At 24.4% G+C, this 16,369-nt stretch overlaps 2 protein-coding genes across 2 annotated transcripts; one reads left to right on the forward strand and one right to left on the reverse strand.

Annotated features, from left to right (window-relative positions):
* Positions 1-2,243: 2,243 nt before the first annotated feature.
* Positions 2,244-7,655, reverse strand: LOC114122652 (protein maelstrom 2-like). The gene is made up of 3 exons (XM_027985380.2): positions 7,331-7,655; positions 3,863-4,465; positions 2,244-3,784 (listed from the first exon to the last, which is right to left on the reverse strand). Exons 2-3 carry the CDS (start codon positions 4,461-4,463, stop codon positions 2,910-2,912), a joined length of 1,476 nt encoding a protein of 491 aa, XP_027841181.2. The 5' UTR covers positions 4,464-4,465; positions 7,331-7,655; the 3' UTR covers positions 2,244-2,909.
* A 762-nt stretch (positions 7,656-8,417) lies between these two features.
* On the forward strand, positions 8,418-15,530 carry LOC114122655 (nicastrin). The gene is made up of 13 exons (XM_027985383.2): positions 8,418-8,640; positions 8,703-8,807; positions 8,867-8,990; positions 9,162-9,426; positions 10,238-10,382; positions 10,630-10,860; positions 11,129-11,328; positions 11,620-11,801; positions 12,365-12,518; positions 12,584-12,811; positions 13,675-13,771; positions 13,844-14,039; positions 15,282-15,530. Exons 1-13 carry the CDS (start codon positions 8,589-8,591, stop codon positions 15,304-15,306), a joined length of 2,004 nt encoding a protein of 667 aa, XP_027841184.2. The 5' UTR covers positions 8,418-8,588; the 3' UTR covers positions 15,307-15,530.
* Positions 15,531-16,369: the final 839 nt, after the last annotated feature.

Here is a 16,369-nt window from a genome sequence, read left to right on the forward strand (position 1 = left end):
CACAAAATAATCCCGCTCTGCACATAGTAGTTCATACATAGTTAACAAATATTGACTATTGCATCTATATTCTCTACAATTTCAGAATATTGATTGCAATGAAAAGAAAAAGGCTATATCATACTATAAAGAGTCATAAGAACAGACTAACAATAAATTACACTTGACATTTTTTACGAAATAATTTTTTTACAATCTAAGATTTTATTAGTTCTTAGATAGTTATAAATGGTTATTTTTATAATTATGAAAAGACATACGTCCATACCAAGTATGTAGTTGGCACTAATCTGACACATTTTCATGATCATTTCTCTCAGGGTCATCAAAATATTTTCATATTCGAAAAAAACCAAATGTACCTAATTAAATAAAAATGAATAATTATTAAGAATTTTTAACTCTTATGTAATAACTATTAAGTATTAACCTTGCATATTAAGTTTTCAAACTTTATGACTCTTAATGTATAATATTTATAGACATTTAAAATTTTAAGTTTTTCTTAGTTTTGTCCGATTTATAAAATCCTGATAAATGAAAAAATGAAAGTGGATAAAAATCGTTGACAATTTAATATAAAGTTTCTTATAAGTTGTTCCAAAAGCAACTAAAATATGTAAAGATACGTTGATATTATGTACAATTTTGACAAAAATACCTAAAAATAAAGGATATTACACTATGTTTAGTTTAGTATAGTTAAGGGAGATCATAACGGGTTATAAACTATTGACTGTAATACGAATATAGGTAATATAAACTAATAAGAAATTATGGTAAGAGTAACGAGTAAATTATATTTTGTCGGAATAGACTATAAGTATGTTTTTCGTTCTTTAGTTCAACGCACTTATATAATATAAATTATAAATCGTTTGCTAAGCAAACTTAAGAGCATGTAACATAAAATCGGCTAGGTATATCTAAGTGAAGCAGGAATCTGCGTTGTCAATGCCTGCTATTTTAAAAATTCAGCCTTGCACTTTATTGTTTATGATATTAAGAAACAAATCTTTATAAGAAATTAAAAGAGCTTGAATTCTAATGGATATAGTATAATAGTCACTATTATCGTTATTATACAATATCATATTTAAGTTATACTTTGCAGTATTGGTACCTACTATTATCTATTATTAACAATTAATGAATTTTCAATTTCAACTACAACTGATATTAATAATTCTTTCAATAGGTATGTATTATTCAATAAATTTCATATTTTCATAGGTACCAATACTATCATTTAGTATGTTGATATGTCAATACGTGCAAATAACGATGACAAACTTACAAAACACGTAAGTGGTAGATATTTACTTATGACATCGTAGGTAAAAACCCAATAATTATTAACTATCTACTAATCACTAATGATTAAAAGCCTTTCGACACCTTTAGGTAATAATAATAATATGTTTATTGTACCTATTATTTTATTATTATAAATTATAATATATATTGCCACATCGCACAGTTATCGTTGAAGATCGTATATACAAACACAACGAGTTTTGAATTGTAAAATAATTTTATTTAGGTAGTGTTATGCGAGGTCATGCTTATCCCCATTTTCCCTTTTATAATGAATTTATTCAAATTTTGGTGTTTGAAACTTTTAAATTCTGAAATTGTTTCATAGTTCTTAAGAAATCTTGTGTCGCGTGATTGGTCACATTATGGACTACTGTGACAAAGCAGACATTTCTTTTTTTTAAAAAAACCCCTCTTAACTGTAAATTATTTCAAATCTGAGTTTTTAAATACCTAACAGCGTTATTAATGAAAAATTGGGATGAGCGTAGGTATTTATTGAATCACTCGGTATATTATGTACATAGGTGCCTATAATGTGAACAGTATAAATATAAATAAATAATAGTATTGAACCAGTTATAATAATCACTAATTAGATGATTTCTTAATTTCAATATATTATCAACTTAATTCATGGGGATCAAGATAGGACGATATAGGTTTTCAAACCTTGCTACGATTCCTTAAAGTACAAAACTTAAACTAACGAGTTTAAAATATTTATGCCAGAGATATTTTTGTATTTTTTTTTTTATAGGAGAATAGAGAATACAAAAAAAATGTTAAGATTGTGTTAATCAAAGGAAGCAGCAAAAGCAGTAAAAACGTATGAGTTGGCCAGACAAGCCTGGAGGAAAAATAACTCAATGATATAAGCAGTAATTAAGACAGGAATACATATAAAAATAATTAATCTCTTTGAGTTGGTATATTTTGATTTGATTTATATTCTTAAATTAGGTAAGATATATTCAATTGTGTCATAAAAGTATGGACGTACAATGGTAATTATGAGGCTAATAATTCATTTGTTCATTGATAATAAATAAAATAGTCAAATAGTGTACTTAACAAGCAACAGCTTGTTTTATTTTTATTATTGAGTATCTAGTTGAAAACAAATTATTTTATAATACAAATTCAAATCCACCGAGTTATTTAAAAATGCTAGATTACATTTAAAGAATATACATTTATACTGTTTATATGTCGAGTTATAGTAATTTATTATTATGACGTACCTAATGTTTGAAAATAAAATTAAAATAATTGAGTAATAGATTTTTATAATAAAAGTTGGTCAACATTTAAAAATATGAATGAATGTTTGAGTAGTGTTTATTAATAATAATAATTTTTTTAGGTAAAATTTCAATATATGTTGATGTATGGGTTTTTAATCTTTAATGCATTAAAACAACCAATTTAAAGTAACATTTTTTTTTTTTTTGTATATAAAAATTGATCAATTTTTAGCAAATCCATTATAAAATAATTGTTTTTGTATTGAAAAATAATTTTTATCATTTAAGTTAGAAATTAAGAAAATTAGTAATGAAATGAATGGTTTCCTAACCATTATTTGTAATTTATTTGCTTTTATCTTTAAAATATCCTCTTCCTTTGTATGGTTGCTGTGAATTTTCATTTGATTGGTTTTGGTTAATAATACCTCTGCCCCGACCAGTATTCCTAAACCAGTCATTTGTTTCAGTTGTAGGAGTAATGTTTTGAATAGATTGCGGATCACCAAGTGGAGGAAAGTTGTTTACTTGATTTGTTGCAGTTTCACGATTTGTATTAGCTCTAGATTCTGGTTTATTCCATACCGGTTTTTGAATAGCATTTGATGATTTATTATCAAGTGCTGGAAAGTTACTGGTAGCAGATATCGATTTATCTATTTCTGAATTAATGGAAAAATTAGCAGAAAATTTAGAAATATTAAGCTTGTCAAAATTTTCTTCAATTGGATTTTCTATTTCAGATAAATCAAAATCATAATGACAACCAGGTGCAAGTTTTATGTCAAAATAGCGACAACAATGAGCTGATACAATGTGTATCCATTTGCACACAAAAAAATTACTACAAACATGAGAGTGTTCCAGCTTTTCATGATAATTACAACCAATTGATATGATTGTACTAAATACATCTTTTGTTAAAGTATCAGTGGCCATTGCAACAGAAGGTAAAGCTAAATCCTCTGATTCTGGATATCGAATTTTATGACATCTATTTTTTAGTTCCATTAATAGTTTATCCAAATGGTAAACCCTTATAATATTATTGAAATAATTTCTATCAGCATTCTTTACTGCACTTCCAAACAATTTAAATAAACTAGTGCCAGTAATCATCAATTCATTATCAATAGGTGTGTGTGCAGTATAGACTGGTGGCATGTCTAATGTTGGGTCATTTAGCACAGCTTCATCAACTTCTTTGTTCATGATAAAACCTAAATAATTACCATACATTTTAACATTAGTTTGAAAAAATATACTTATATTAAATTAAGTGTATTATTAATACTTACCAATTATTTTTAATAATATTTTTGTGTAATTATTCGGGAACATTAAGAATACATTAATCTTATGATTATTAGCAGCGTGATTGTTTATATCCCCAGTACAGGCTTTCGGAGCACTTGTTCTGACTTGATCAAATCCAATTAATTGATGAAAAATACGTATTAAGCCTTTTTCTAAAGAAAACTCAGCCATAGATATCTCAGCGGGAAAATAAAATCCTTCTTTCTCGCTTGTATAAGGATTTACATGAATCACAATGAATGTTTGTTTAGGAAGATAATAATTGGATGGTTGCATGTCAAGCAATTCTTTTATATACTCATACATAGCATTTGCTTGAAAAATAGTATCAACTGATTGTTTTTGAACATCTACCACATTTTCACCAATCGAAGTAAATTTGCCTTTTTTTTCATCACTTTTCATATTTTTAGCTTGTATCTTATACTTTTCTTTCATCTCTTCAGACATATTTTCCCAATCTTTTTTGCAATACACAGACATTTCAGGCATGCTTAATTTTTTCCCTTGCTTGAGAAGTGTCTGTTGAATTTCTGTCATATATACTGAATAAGCATTGATAACTTTCTTTTTAGGAGCCATTTCTAAGACAAAACAGTATATAAATTAATAAATAATAAATCAACTATACGTGAAAAAGTATTTCTATAAGTTTATCAATTATTATAGTTTATCTTATAATTTATAATATTAAGTATAGTATATTAATAATTAATACTAGTTATAGGTACTTTATACGAAATATATAATATATTAGTTATACTGCTTTTACATGTTTGTATGTACAATAGTTTATACTGTATAACAATTTTTTATTTAAATATAAAAATCTAAATAATTTGGTATTCTTGTCATATGCGGTATACCTTATACTTGTTGTTTAACACACGTTTCTATAATAATTCAATAATACATGTCACAATCTAATCCTATATATGACAAATTATATAATAAAATATGCATTAATGCATTATAATATGTATTGAAACTTAAAAGTGACTATTTTTGTGAAAAGTGACTTATTTTTATTATTTAAATTATAGGTTTAATTTAACATCTAATAAAAAACATTCAAATGAGTTGTCATTATTGTTTTTTAGACACCACCATTCTTCTACCAAATATGGTATGAGAGTAGCAATAATGGTGATGTATCATGCATTTTTTTAACTATTCTAAGTTTTAAACCTCCCTTTGTAACTGATTATCTCATATTATGTTAGACCTAGGTTATATTATAGTATTATATTATTATTATAGATATTTCATAGTTAAGATAAAACCTAATCGGCATTATATCATTGGGAATGATCATATAATATATATAGATGTGTGGCAGATGAAAAGTATGTCGTAGATCGCATATGACGTGTAGAAACATGTTTGGTAGACAGCATACAACAATATCAATAATTTATTATAAAATAAGGTGATTATTTAAACTAAGTTTCTCAAAAAGAAATTAATGTTTATAAAAATAATTTTTTACACAATATTGAATCATTAATATACCATATAAAATATTCTCTTTTTTTTTAAAATAACATTTTATTTTAACTATTTATCATTGTTTTAATTTTTTTTAATGATAATTGAAATTTTCACAAAATATCCCGCAAAATATTTAAATAAGCATTTTTTATTCGTGAATAGGTGTAGTTTTTCAATTTATTTATAATCGTTTTTTCTATAAATGTCAATAAAAATTGGTTACTTAATCATAAAGTAAGAAAATCTAATACAAGCTTTCTTATGAATTGTTCATATACTAAAATAGGTATTAAAAATACAGTCACAATTCATTTTTAGGCAGTCAAAGTTAAAATTTGTAAGAAATTATATTCAAAAGAAGAATTATGATTTTAGTTTATTAGTTTAATTTAAAAATATTATTTGTGAGGACTTAAAAATCTTACATATAATACATTTTACTATATATTATATAATTTTCAAAATGTTAAAATTAATTTTAAGTCTATAAAATTTAACGGTTTATTGCAGGTTAACTACCAATGTATTAGTGGAAAGGTTAGATAACCAAGTTTATTTTAGGTTATCTAGTTGATAAATTGGGAGAGTCTATTTTCCTCCAACAACAAGATAGGTACCGTTTTTGGAGGAAAATAGCTACGGTCAATAAATTTGGCACGGATTGGGCGTAAAGGAAACGACGATTTGGCCACCGCATTCCCCTGACCTTTTTATGGGGCTATGTAAAAGAGAAAGTGTACCACAATTACCTAAAAACTTGGAAGAGCTCAGAATCAAAGATGCTGTTAATGCCATGACACCAGATATGATCAGCAACCTTTCTAGTATGGCCCAAGTATATATTTAGGCCCAATCTACCGCCTTTGCGTTGCCAAATTTATCAACTAGATAACTTAAAACAAAATTGGTTATCTAATACATTGGTCATTAACCTACAATAAACCGTTACTGAACTATAACAGTTCGTAATCGGATGAAGACTTTTGAAACATCCTGTATGTTGTTTTGTATTAAATTGAAATTATGTAAAATAATATATTGTTAAATGTTAATGTTTCAAAGAACTTAATGTTAAATTTTTAAAAAAAGTCTTTATATATTAATTTAATTTTATCTCATATACTATTAGCTATTACCATAAATTCCTAAATTATTGTAACTATTCCATAAAAATTGTAATATCATGACTTCATTATATAACATATATTTAAAACGTTGAAAGTATTTATAAGTTGTTACTAACATATTTTACTAAAATTGTTTGCTAGGAAAATAAATATTAGGTATTTAAAAAAATAAAAGAAGAAAACATAAAAATTTGAAATTCAAAAGAAAAAGTTTTGTTGTAAAAAAATGCTTTTTTAATATCATATTAAAATTAATTGTAATTTACTGTTAACAATACAACAGTTAAATAAGATGTGGATGATCCATAAACCATATTATACTTATAAATAAGAACTAAATTTAACATTATCATTAAAATATTTAAGGAAACATGACTAAAATAATTAATAGAAAGTCCAGCAGAGAGGCTATTACAAAATATTGTAAGTAAAATAGGTTTTTAATAAATAACATATTGTAAAAATTCAGTTATTTATTTCATTTATTACTAGTAATAATTATTGTTACAGGTAATTATTATTCAAGACCATTAAAAAGTGACATATTGCTATATTTCTATACATCGCAGAGACCAAAGAATTAATGCATGACAGCTACAAGCTTTACAACCATTCTTTTGATCTATGCTCGTCATCAAGACATTTATATTATATGGCATATTTGATAATATTACTTTTGATTTTAATTACAAACAATTTATTTATGATTAGATTTTCATAATGCATAGTGTGTAATGTACACTAAATAAAAAAATATAAAAATCATTACCTTAAACTAAACAACAAAAATCGGTAAATAGTAACAAATGTTATAAGTTTTAATAATCTAACCTGTTGGGTTTCCGATAATTGGCTATTTAAAATTTAAAAAAAACAATCGCACTACTTTATGAGATTCATACTTTCATGATTTAATGACACGTTTTAATGGAAGACTATTGTTATTTGTTAGTCTTACTTATCGTAAGCAAGAATGCAGAATTCAGAATTACTGTTTAGCGTGTTTTAGTTTGATGATTAATAGTCACTAGTCGTACGTCAACATTTCAGCAGTTCTCAGTTTCTCGCTTCCTCAAACTAATGGTATTACCATTACCGAATATCGAATAACACACGTTGGTAGAATAACAGTCACTAACTCACAAACTATGGAGGATGGAGCTGCTACGGAAGCTGATCTTACATTTTAGTTTTTTCTTTTTCATGTCGTTTAACGGATACAATATATTGTTATCACCATGGACCTGTTAATATATCTATGGTTATACAATAAAAAAAAAAAAACAGGTAAATATTTTTAATGATAATTTCACAGACTGTGGATAATTTTGACATTGGATACAATGTGATCACGACGCTTAACTTCGTAAATTGTTTGGAAAGTCATGGAACCTAAGATTTACCGGTGTCTGTGCCGGCGTGCCGGTATGACATTATACATTAAATATTGACTTTAATACTTATTATATAATAATAAATATATTCTGTATTTAGAATAACCCAGTAATCTAAATCTACAACTAGCACAAGAAAACGAATACTATACTACAGTCTACAATAATTCAATTGGTTAAACAAATAGTTTTAATAACACTTCCATGAGAAAATCTCTTGTTCTCTTCTTTGAGCACGCCAGAATATAATATTTTGATTATCATTCTATCTCTACCTACATAATATTACGATTTTATTGTTCTCTTTCTATTTCCAGTTAAATATTGTTACTTATAAGCTTGATCATATACTATGTTATTTGAAATATATGATCTAAGCTCTATAGACTACAACCACAAAAAATAGAATACTGAATTGTTTGAAATTTTATTATTTTTTAGGTTATGTTCAATTTCATATCAATATCCATTATCACTATCATAAGAGCTATATGAGAAAAATTGTTAATAATTATGATTATGTACTTTAGTAGGTAGTAGGTACTTAGATAAAATATAAATTATAAAGTGTTGAATTATTACAGGTATTACAAAAAAAAACAAAAATGTAGTTTAAATTTTTTATTGTTTAAACGTTTATTATTACATATAACCATTCATTTTTATTTTTTTTCTCTTATTCTAAAATTAACAAGATGATTACTGTACGTCATATTTTATTCGTATACTTGCATTGTGCAATTTATAGTAAGCGTCTTCAACAATATTGTTAACATATACTGTACTATAAGATAAATATTTCTTTCTAGCATTATTAAATTGTCTCTCTGTCAAAGATCAAATGTATGAAAATATCATAGCGAATAACCCATGTTTTCTTAGGCTAAATGGAACAAATCAATTTGGGTGTACTTGTAAGTTATCTTTTAGATATCAATAACAATTTTTCTCTATTAATTTCTTAATTTTATAGCTTCAAGATTTGGAAATGTTGGAACTTTACATTTGGTAACAAATTCGACTGATTTAGATTGGTTATTTAATGAAGGACAGGCTGATCCTTATACTGTAGCATTAACACCAAAAATGTTTAATAGGTGATATTTGTTTACATTTTTATTTATTTTTTATACTTTCAAATATTTTATTTCAAACAATTAATTTATTCTCTTAAATATATTAAAGTTAATAATTGAATTTAAAGATTTATTTTAATATTAAATATATATTTATGTTTTAAGTAATGAAGAAAATTTCTTTATTTGCAGAGAGGTTTTACAAGACATTGAATTGAGTACTAAAGTAAATGGTATAATGTTACTAATGAATGGTACTGAAGAAGAAGTGATAAATAATGATAATTTACAAAATAATGGATTTAGTCCAGAAGATACATGTCCTAACCGTTATTCGGGTGTTAGCAGTTGTCCTATGAAACCATGGAACCCTTATGGTACTGATATTCTTTTAAAAAGTTGGAGTTTTCCCATATTTGTTGTTTACGATCAAGACACTATCAAAAATATTGTTGATGTAAGAATAATCAGTTTGTTATTTAATAAATTATCAGCATAAATATCAAATATTTATTTTGGTAGAGACTGTTTCTATTTAATAAATACATTTATAAAAGGCTAGGTTTATTAGATTTGTTTTAAGTTATTACACAAATATTTTTATTTTTTTTGAGAAAATATATTAAATTCAAAATTAATGTTTTGATTATAAATCGGAGGATAAGATTGAACCTAACCTAGTAATTTATTTTAATTTAACATAAAATGTTTGTGATACATTAAATACATAAAATGTTATATTTTATTGACATGATATTTTTTCAACTGGCTAATAAATTTTAGAACTAATGGTTCGTTGATTTCTCTGAAAATGTTTCATTATAATTCTAAGTATATAAAGATTTTTTAATAAAACAAATAAAATTTATTCTTATTTGGTTGGAATATTTTTTATAAAAATACAATGCTTAAATATTTAAATAATTTTCTTGGTAAATTTTACCGTTGTGTCATTACCAAAACCATAGAATTTTACAGCCATCACTAATCACTACAAAGACCTTAATAATTGTTATATAACAAAAACTGAAATTTGATTATATATTTTTATTTTTATGCTGAAGCAATTAGTTTTTTACTGATATGTTCTCGTTTTGTCTATTAGTTTAAATCAAAACTTTTAAAATTTATTTATTTTGGTTAAGTTTTTCATATATTAAGTTATAGTTTTATTATGGCATTGAGTCACTACTACATTTTATAATATATTAGTTATAATTTTTATGATAATTAAATAATAATAATTATAATAATGTTTATTTTTCCAGTGTTTTAAAAATCATAATTTACCTTTAAATAAACAGAATGATCAATCTTTATGTGCTCTGGAATTGAAGTCTCATATGTATGCTGCTGTAGATTCCAAAACATGTTTGAGACGAACAATGATGTCTTATCAAAATATAAGACCAAGTAAATAGTTCCTGTTATGACTTATATTTTATTTTTTATCTTATTACGCTATGACCTAAAATAGGTTTATTGTGCCTAGTTTAATCACCTGGTAATAGCGTTTTGAGAAACACTACATACATAATTTCTGCCATAACTAGAAGAATATTAATCAAATCTGTTTGACCAGAAAAAAAGACAAATTGTGTCTGAACTATTATATCAATTGTATATTATAATTAATTACTAATATTTTAAATTTGTTTAGTTAAATTCTGTGATCCACTGGGTGATAAAAATGTATATTGGTCTCTAAAAGAACTACGCCCAAATACACCAAATCAATCTATTGCTATAGTTGCTGCACGATTAGATGCTACATCTATGTTTCAAGATTTAGCTCCTGGTGCTCTATCAACAGCTACATCTATTGTGACATTAATGACTACAGCTAATTTAATTTCAGAAATGCTTTCTTACAATGATGCCAGTAATTTTTGTAAGTTCTTTGATTTAATTTTTAACAAATTGTTTTAAGTTAATTTACTTAATGCTAAGACCAAAAAAAAAAATTGTTTTTTATAACCCTTTCAAGAATAAATGTATTTTCCATCTGTATTCTGTAGGTAGTTTTCAAATTAAAAATGTATGATAACATTTTTTTTGTATTTTCATGTATCACGTACAATTAAATTACTTATGTGGTTTATTTACATAAGAAAAAAAAGTATTTAGTTAAAATTTTAAACAAATATTGAAATTTTTAGCTCGGAATGTCATGTTTATTTTATTTAATGGAGAAGCTTATGATTACATTGGATCAAGTCGAGTAGTATATGACATGTTAGATGGAAATTTCCCAAATGATTTAATTAAACTCAATAACAGTCATGTTGGCATGTATGTAGAACTATCACAAATACATTATGACAAAGAAGTGGTTTTTTATCGTCCAATGAAACATAATGTATGTATTTAATATTTATTAATTTATTATATTGTATGACTAATGAGTGCCTGACGTTTTTGAAATATATAGTACTCAGTTTTTTTTTTTTTTTTTTTATTGAAAATTAAATTTAATATTCAAAGTTTGTAATTGCATATCATTTGAAACATTTTTGAACTTAAGAAGATTATGTCAGGTAGATAATGTCCATCCTCCTGAATGCACTTAAAACCTGAAAAACGTTAAGTTCACTTTGGTCACTCTGTCATCAAAATTTAAGAATTATTTATTTTTGTTATTTTATTATAGGTTAGTGATAATATTAACAATTTTATGAATGCATTTAATAAGAGTCTTTCTGATGATGGTTTTTCTGTTACTGAATCGGAAAGCACATCTATACCACCGTCATCTCTACATTCTTTTCTAAAACTTGATCCAAAATTTCCTGGCATAATATTAACAGGATTTAAAGATCAATTTAAAAATAAGTATGTATTATTTTTATTTTATATTAATTTATCATTATAAGTTTATATTTTTAATTATATGTATATTATTTATTACAACTGTTTGCTCCTTGTTTAGATGCTAATAATATAAATAACTACTATTCAGTAAAACATAACAAAACATTAAAAACATAATTAACTTTAATACTCTAAACCAGCGTTTCTCAAACTTTTTCTCTGCCAGGCCCTATAATGATAAAAAACATTATCGCAAACCCCCTTAATAAAAATAAAATTTTTATTTTTATAGATACTTAATAGTATATAGTATTTTCAATTTACGGTCGCTAACCACAGTTTGGGAAATGCTGTTTTAAACTATACTCTTTCCAGTGAGAGAATACTCTGCTATCGAAACTGGTTCGATTGTAGTGGAATGTCTTGTATGGATGTACTAAATTGGTGTGTTCTCTTGCTTTATAGAGTATAGCATATATTAATTTAAGTTTACTTTTATGTTATTATTCATAAAAATTATTAAATTGTATACCTTAAAAAAAAAAAAAAAACTAATGAAAGATTTTTGTTTGTTGTTTGTTTAGGTTTTATCATAGTATTTTAGATGATGCTGAGAATATACAATATAATAATATTTCAAAAACTATAGCTAGTATATCAACTTCTCTTAGTTACTCTCTCTATAAATTTATTACTAATTCCAATTATAATGGCTTGAAGCAAGCAAATTCTAGTTATGTAAGTAATAATATTTATTCAATTTAGTGTTATCAAATAATAGACCAAAATGATTTTTATTTTAGGTTACTAAATTATTAGATTGTTATGTTAAGTCCATGAATTGTGAAGTATTTCAATCACTGACTTCACCATTGCATCTACCTGAAAATCCTCCTAATTATTATATTAGTATAGACATGATCACAAATACTCTCACTAGTCTTTCACGACTATTGTTTGCTTCTTTTGGGAGTAAAATAATTAATAAAGTCCAAAGTGAAGAAAAATGTTTGAATTATAGAACAAAGCAGGTTTGTAACTATAATACACAATTGATTTTAACTTATACAAAATTAAATGAATAATTCCCATAAAAAAACTAACATTGAATATTTATGTATATGTGTACATTACATAAACTTATCACAATTTTTTATGGTTATTGTGGCAGTTCATTTATCCTGTATAAGTTATATTTTGTTTTACATTACTAATTTAAAATTATTAAAAGTATTACTTACAATTGTAACTGTAAGAAAATTGTTTGTTTAAAATGTAATCTTGTATTGTCTTAGAAGGTTTACTGTATAACCTATAACATTCTAAATGATGAAATATTTTTTTAATACATTTTTTACTTAAATTTTAATTGGCTAACCATACAACTTGTTTTAAATATCTACCTTAATAAACCCTTGAACATATTATTATAGTACATTGTATAATAGTCTCATAAGTTATTATTTTACTTCAGCCATTTGTTAAAAATTACAAAATAATATACTTGTAAGTGTTAAATAGAGTTAAATGAACCCTTAAATATACATCATGATTCTTTTATCTTGTACACATTATAAATAAAATACACTTCACAATAGAATACAAAGCTCCTTTTCAAGTTTAAATGCATGATATGTACCTGGAAAATATATAAATCAAAAACACTTGTTTTTGAGACAAATTAAGAATTTATAATAGCTCTTTCTATATGTATCACATAATATTAAAAAATTATCCAAGAATTTTTGTTGATTATAGTAAAACATTTATGAACAACAAATAATACTTCAACATACCTGATAATAAAAGAAAAATTTTTAAATACTTATCACTTTAATGTTAAAGTATTTTGATTTATTCGATAATTTATTTATTTTAAATATGTTTTTTAAAGGGTTTTGTACCTGTATGGCTAAGAGGAAATTATAATGCATGTTATTCAACAACATCTAATGTTACTGATGCAGTTAGCCCAGCATTTATTATTCCTGGTACGTTTTTATTTTCTTATTTTTATACATAACAATTGTGAGATTGATTGTTAAAATATGTGTTATTTTCAGATTATGATTTATCATCTTCAGAATACTCAACATGGACTGAATCTGTTTGGCACGAAGTGCAAATTCGTATGTTTCTCAGGCAATCACTTAAACTACAAATTGTAATATTTGTACTTGGAATTTTAGTATTTTTATTTTCTTTCATCATAGTAAAAAAAATGTATGATCAATCTGGAATTAATTTTAATAACCAAGAGTAAGTAAGGTTAAAATATCTATATTCATCATAATTAATAATTATACACTGTCTTTAGAAATATATTTTTATAAGCACTTTTTCCGGTATGAGTTCTTTAAATTAATTTAATTTTTTTTTAATAAATATAGTAATTATTTTTATTTTTGTCTTAACAGTTAACAATAATAAAATTTTTTTATTTGAGTTTATGGATGGATTTCTGATTATAAAAATACAAATAACATGACCTCTAAATTTAATTTTATAAAAACTGTTCATTTTATAACCTAAAATACCTTGATTATTTTTGAAAGCTTGTATGCTGGTATTTTTTGTAAAATTATTAAAATAACAAAAAACACTTCAAATACTTTCAACTAAAAACAATTTTAATAATTTTGCAACAATAAGAAAAATATAGATTATATCATTCAAAATGCATCTATAAATGAAAACTCTGTCTCTTTCCCTGTCTAATTGCATTTGGTACAAAATCTAGACCGTATTTATCAATAATAAATAATTATGATTATAAGACACTGTTCATTTCTGTACTCAAAAAACTGATTGAAGTGTTTAGCATTATAGTGGTTGTTATAATTAATAATAAATTCAGTGGTCTGCAAGTATTTCTTAAAAATTTAGAAATTAGTGGTTTGAAAAAGAGATAGAGACATTTTGTAAAGATATTAAAATATCTATTGAAATATTTCTTTATGTTAAATTAAGTATAAAAACCTAAAATAAAGCTGAATGTTGGTCATTCATAAAGGGGGCAGAGGATATTCAACCTCCATCGCCTTCCTTTACATCTAGATTATTAACAGCTATTAGAATTATCGAATTCAAAAGAAAGTTTACTTCTAAGATATCTGAAGTATCATATGTCTATTCCAACAATTATTATTAAACACTTTTCATATATTTAAGTAATGTATTTAAGTATTTATACTTCTTTTTCATAACCCATTTCCTGAGAAAAAACCTGCACAATGGACTGAGCTGAATATATATGTGTTTATGGCGTGAGATTGGGGTTGAACTCAATTTAGAATGACCTTGTCCTTAGTAAATAATTTGGTAAAAGATTTTATTATATCAGTGATTATAGTTAAATAAATGATCCTATACAAATCATAATATTGTATTTTATAACTTGTACACTTGAAAGATTTACCATAGAAAACCATTTATACTATTGTCTTTTAAAATATTAAATTTATGCACTATTTAACTTTTTATATTATGTTTTTATTTCAGAGTTAATTCAGTGACAAATTTTTGAAACAAACTTCCTACAAGTAATATTTTTATAACAGTTGTCTGTGATTTATTTTTTATAATTTTATGTTTTTGGTTTATATCTCACAAATATGTACTAGTTTTTTTACTATGATTAATTTGTATATTTTAATGAATAATATTTTTTAATTTATTTACATTTTTTTTAAACTCATTATTGACAAAATATTTGTTTTAAATTTACTTTTTTATGGCAAAAAAAAATTTACTTAATTATTGTTATTATGGTTGTCTTATAATATGTAACCGTGATACAAAATATTTTGTACATAATTTTCATTTTGTCATTAACAATAACAAAAATTGAAGTAAAAAGTTTCTAATTTATATTTATTAATAACCTATAATTAACTTGTATTATTCAAATGCTTTAATTCAGTATAACAAAAAATTAAATAAAAAAAAAATACTATAAAAGTTAATCAAATATTCAAATTATTGAACATGTCAGTATTATGAAATAAAATCAACTACTTATTCCACATACAAAGGTTTTTAGTTTTAAACATTATTTAATCATTTAATGTTAAGTTTTATAAATAAGTGCATTTTTAAGTTGTATATAACTAATAATTATTACAATTTAAAACAATTACCTTTTAATTTAAAAGTTTTACATGACTTTTACTCATCCATTTTTTAAATTCATGATATCCTAACTATATTAGATCAACCATCTAGTATTATTCTATCATTTTCTCTTATAATCCCTTGTTTGTTTCTTTTTGTTTTTTATCGCCTTATTTACTTTCACATTCCATATAATACTCTTTTATGAGTATTGACTATTGAGTATTTTATCTAAAATTCTTCTCCAATTTCCTTTGCTAACCTACCTATTTGCTTAAACTTATTTTGGAACAGGTCAAATATTTTTCAGACCAAAATAAATAAAAGAAGATAAAATCTATTCTATACTTGAATTATTATTCAAGTAATGTAGTTTGAAATAACCAACTATCTAACTAAAATAATTCAAATTGGAAGTCATTATTTCCTTTTTTAACTTCTGTGTTAAATCAGTTAGAACTAGGCTTTTCAGATAT

This window comes from Aphis gossypii, chromosome 3 (genome assembly GCF_020184175.1).
Source record: "Aphis gossypii isolate Hap1 chromosome 3, ASM2018417v2, whole genome shotgun sequence".
NCBI classification, from domain to species: Eukaryota; Metazoa; Arthropoda; class Insecta; order Hemiptera; family Aphididae; genus Aphis; species Aphis gossypii.

Coding starts and splice junctions, on each gene's coding strand:
- LOC114122652 (XM_027985380.2), bottom strand. CDS start 4,463: ATGGCTCCTAAAAAGAAAGTTATCAATGCTTATTCAGTATATATGACA. Junction 3,785..3,862: donor AATATTATTAAAAATAATTG/GTAAGTATTAAT, acceptor GTAATTATTTAG/GTTTTATCATGAACAAAGAA.
- LOC114122655 (XM_027985383.2), top strand. CDS start 8,589: ATGATTACTGTACGTCATATTTTATTCGTATACTTGCATTGTGCAATT. Junction 11,329..11,619: donor ATCGTCCAATGAAACATAAT/GTATGTATTTAA, acceptor ATTTTATTATAG/GTTAGTGATAATATTAACAA. Junction 14,040..15,281: donor ATTAATTTTAATAACCAAGA/GTAAGTAAGGTT, acceptor TTTTTATTTCAG/AGTTAATTCAGTGACAAATT.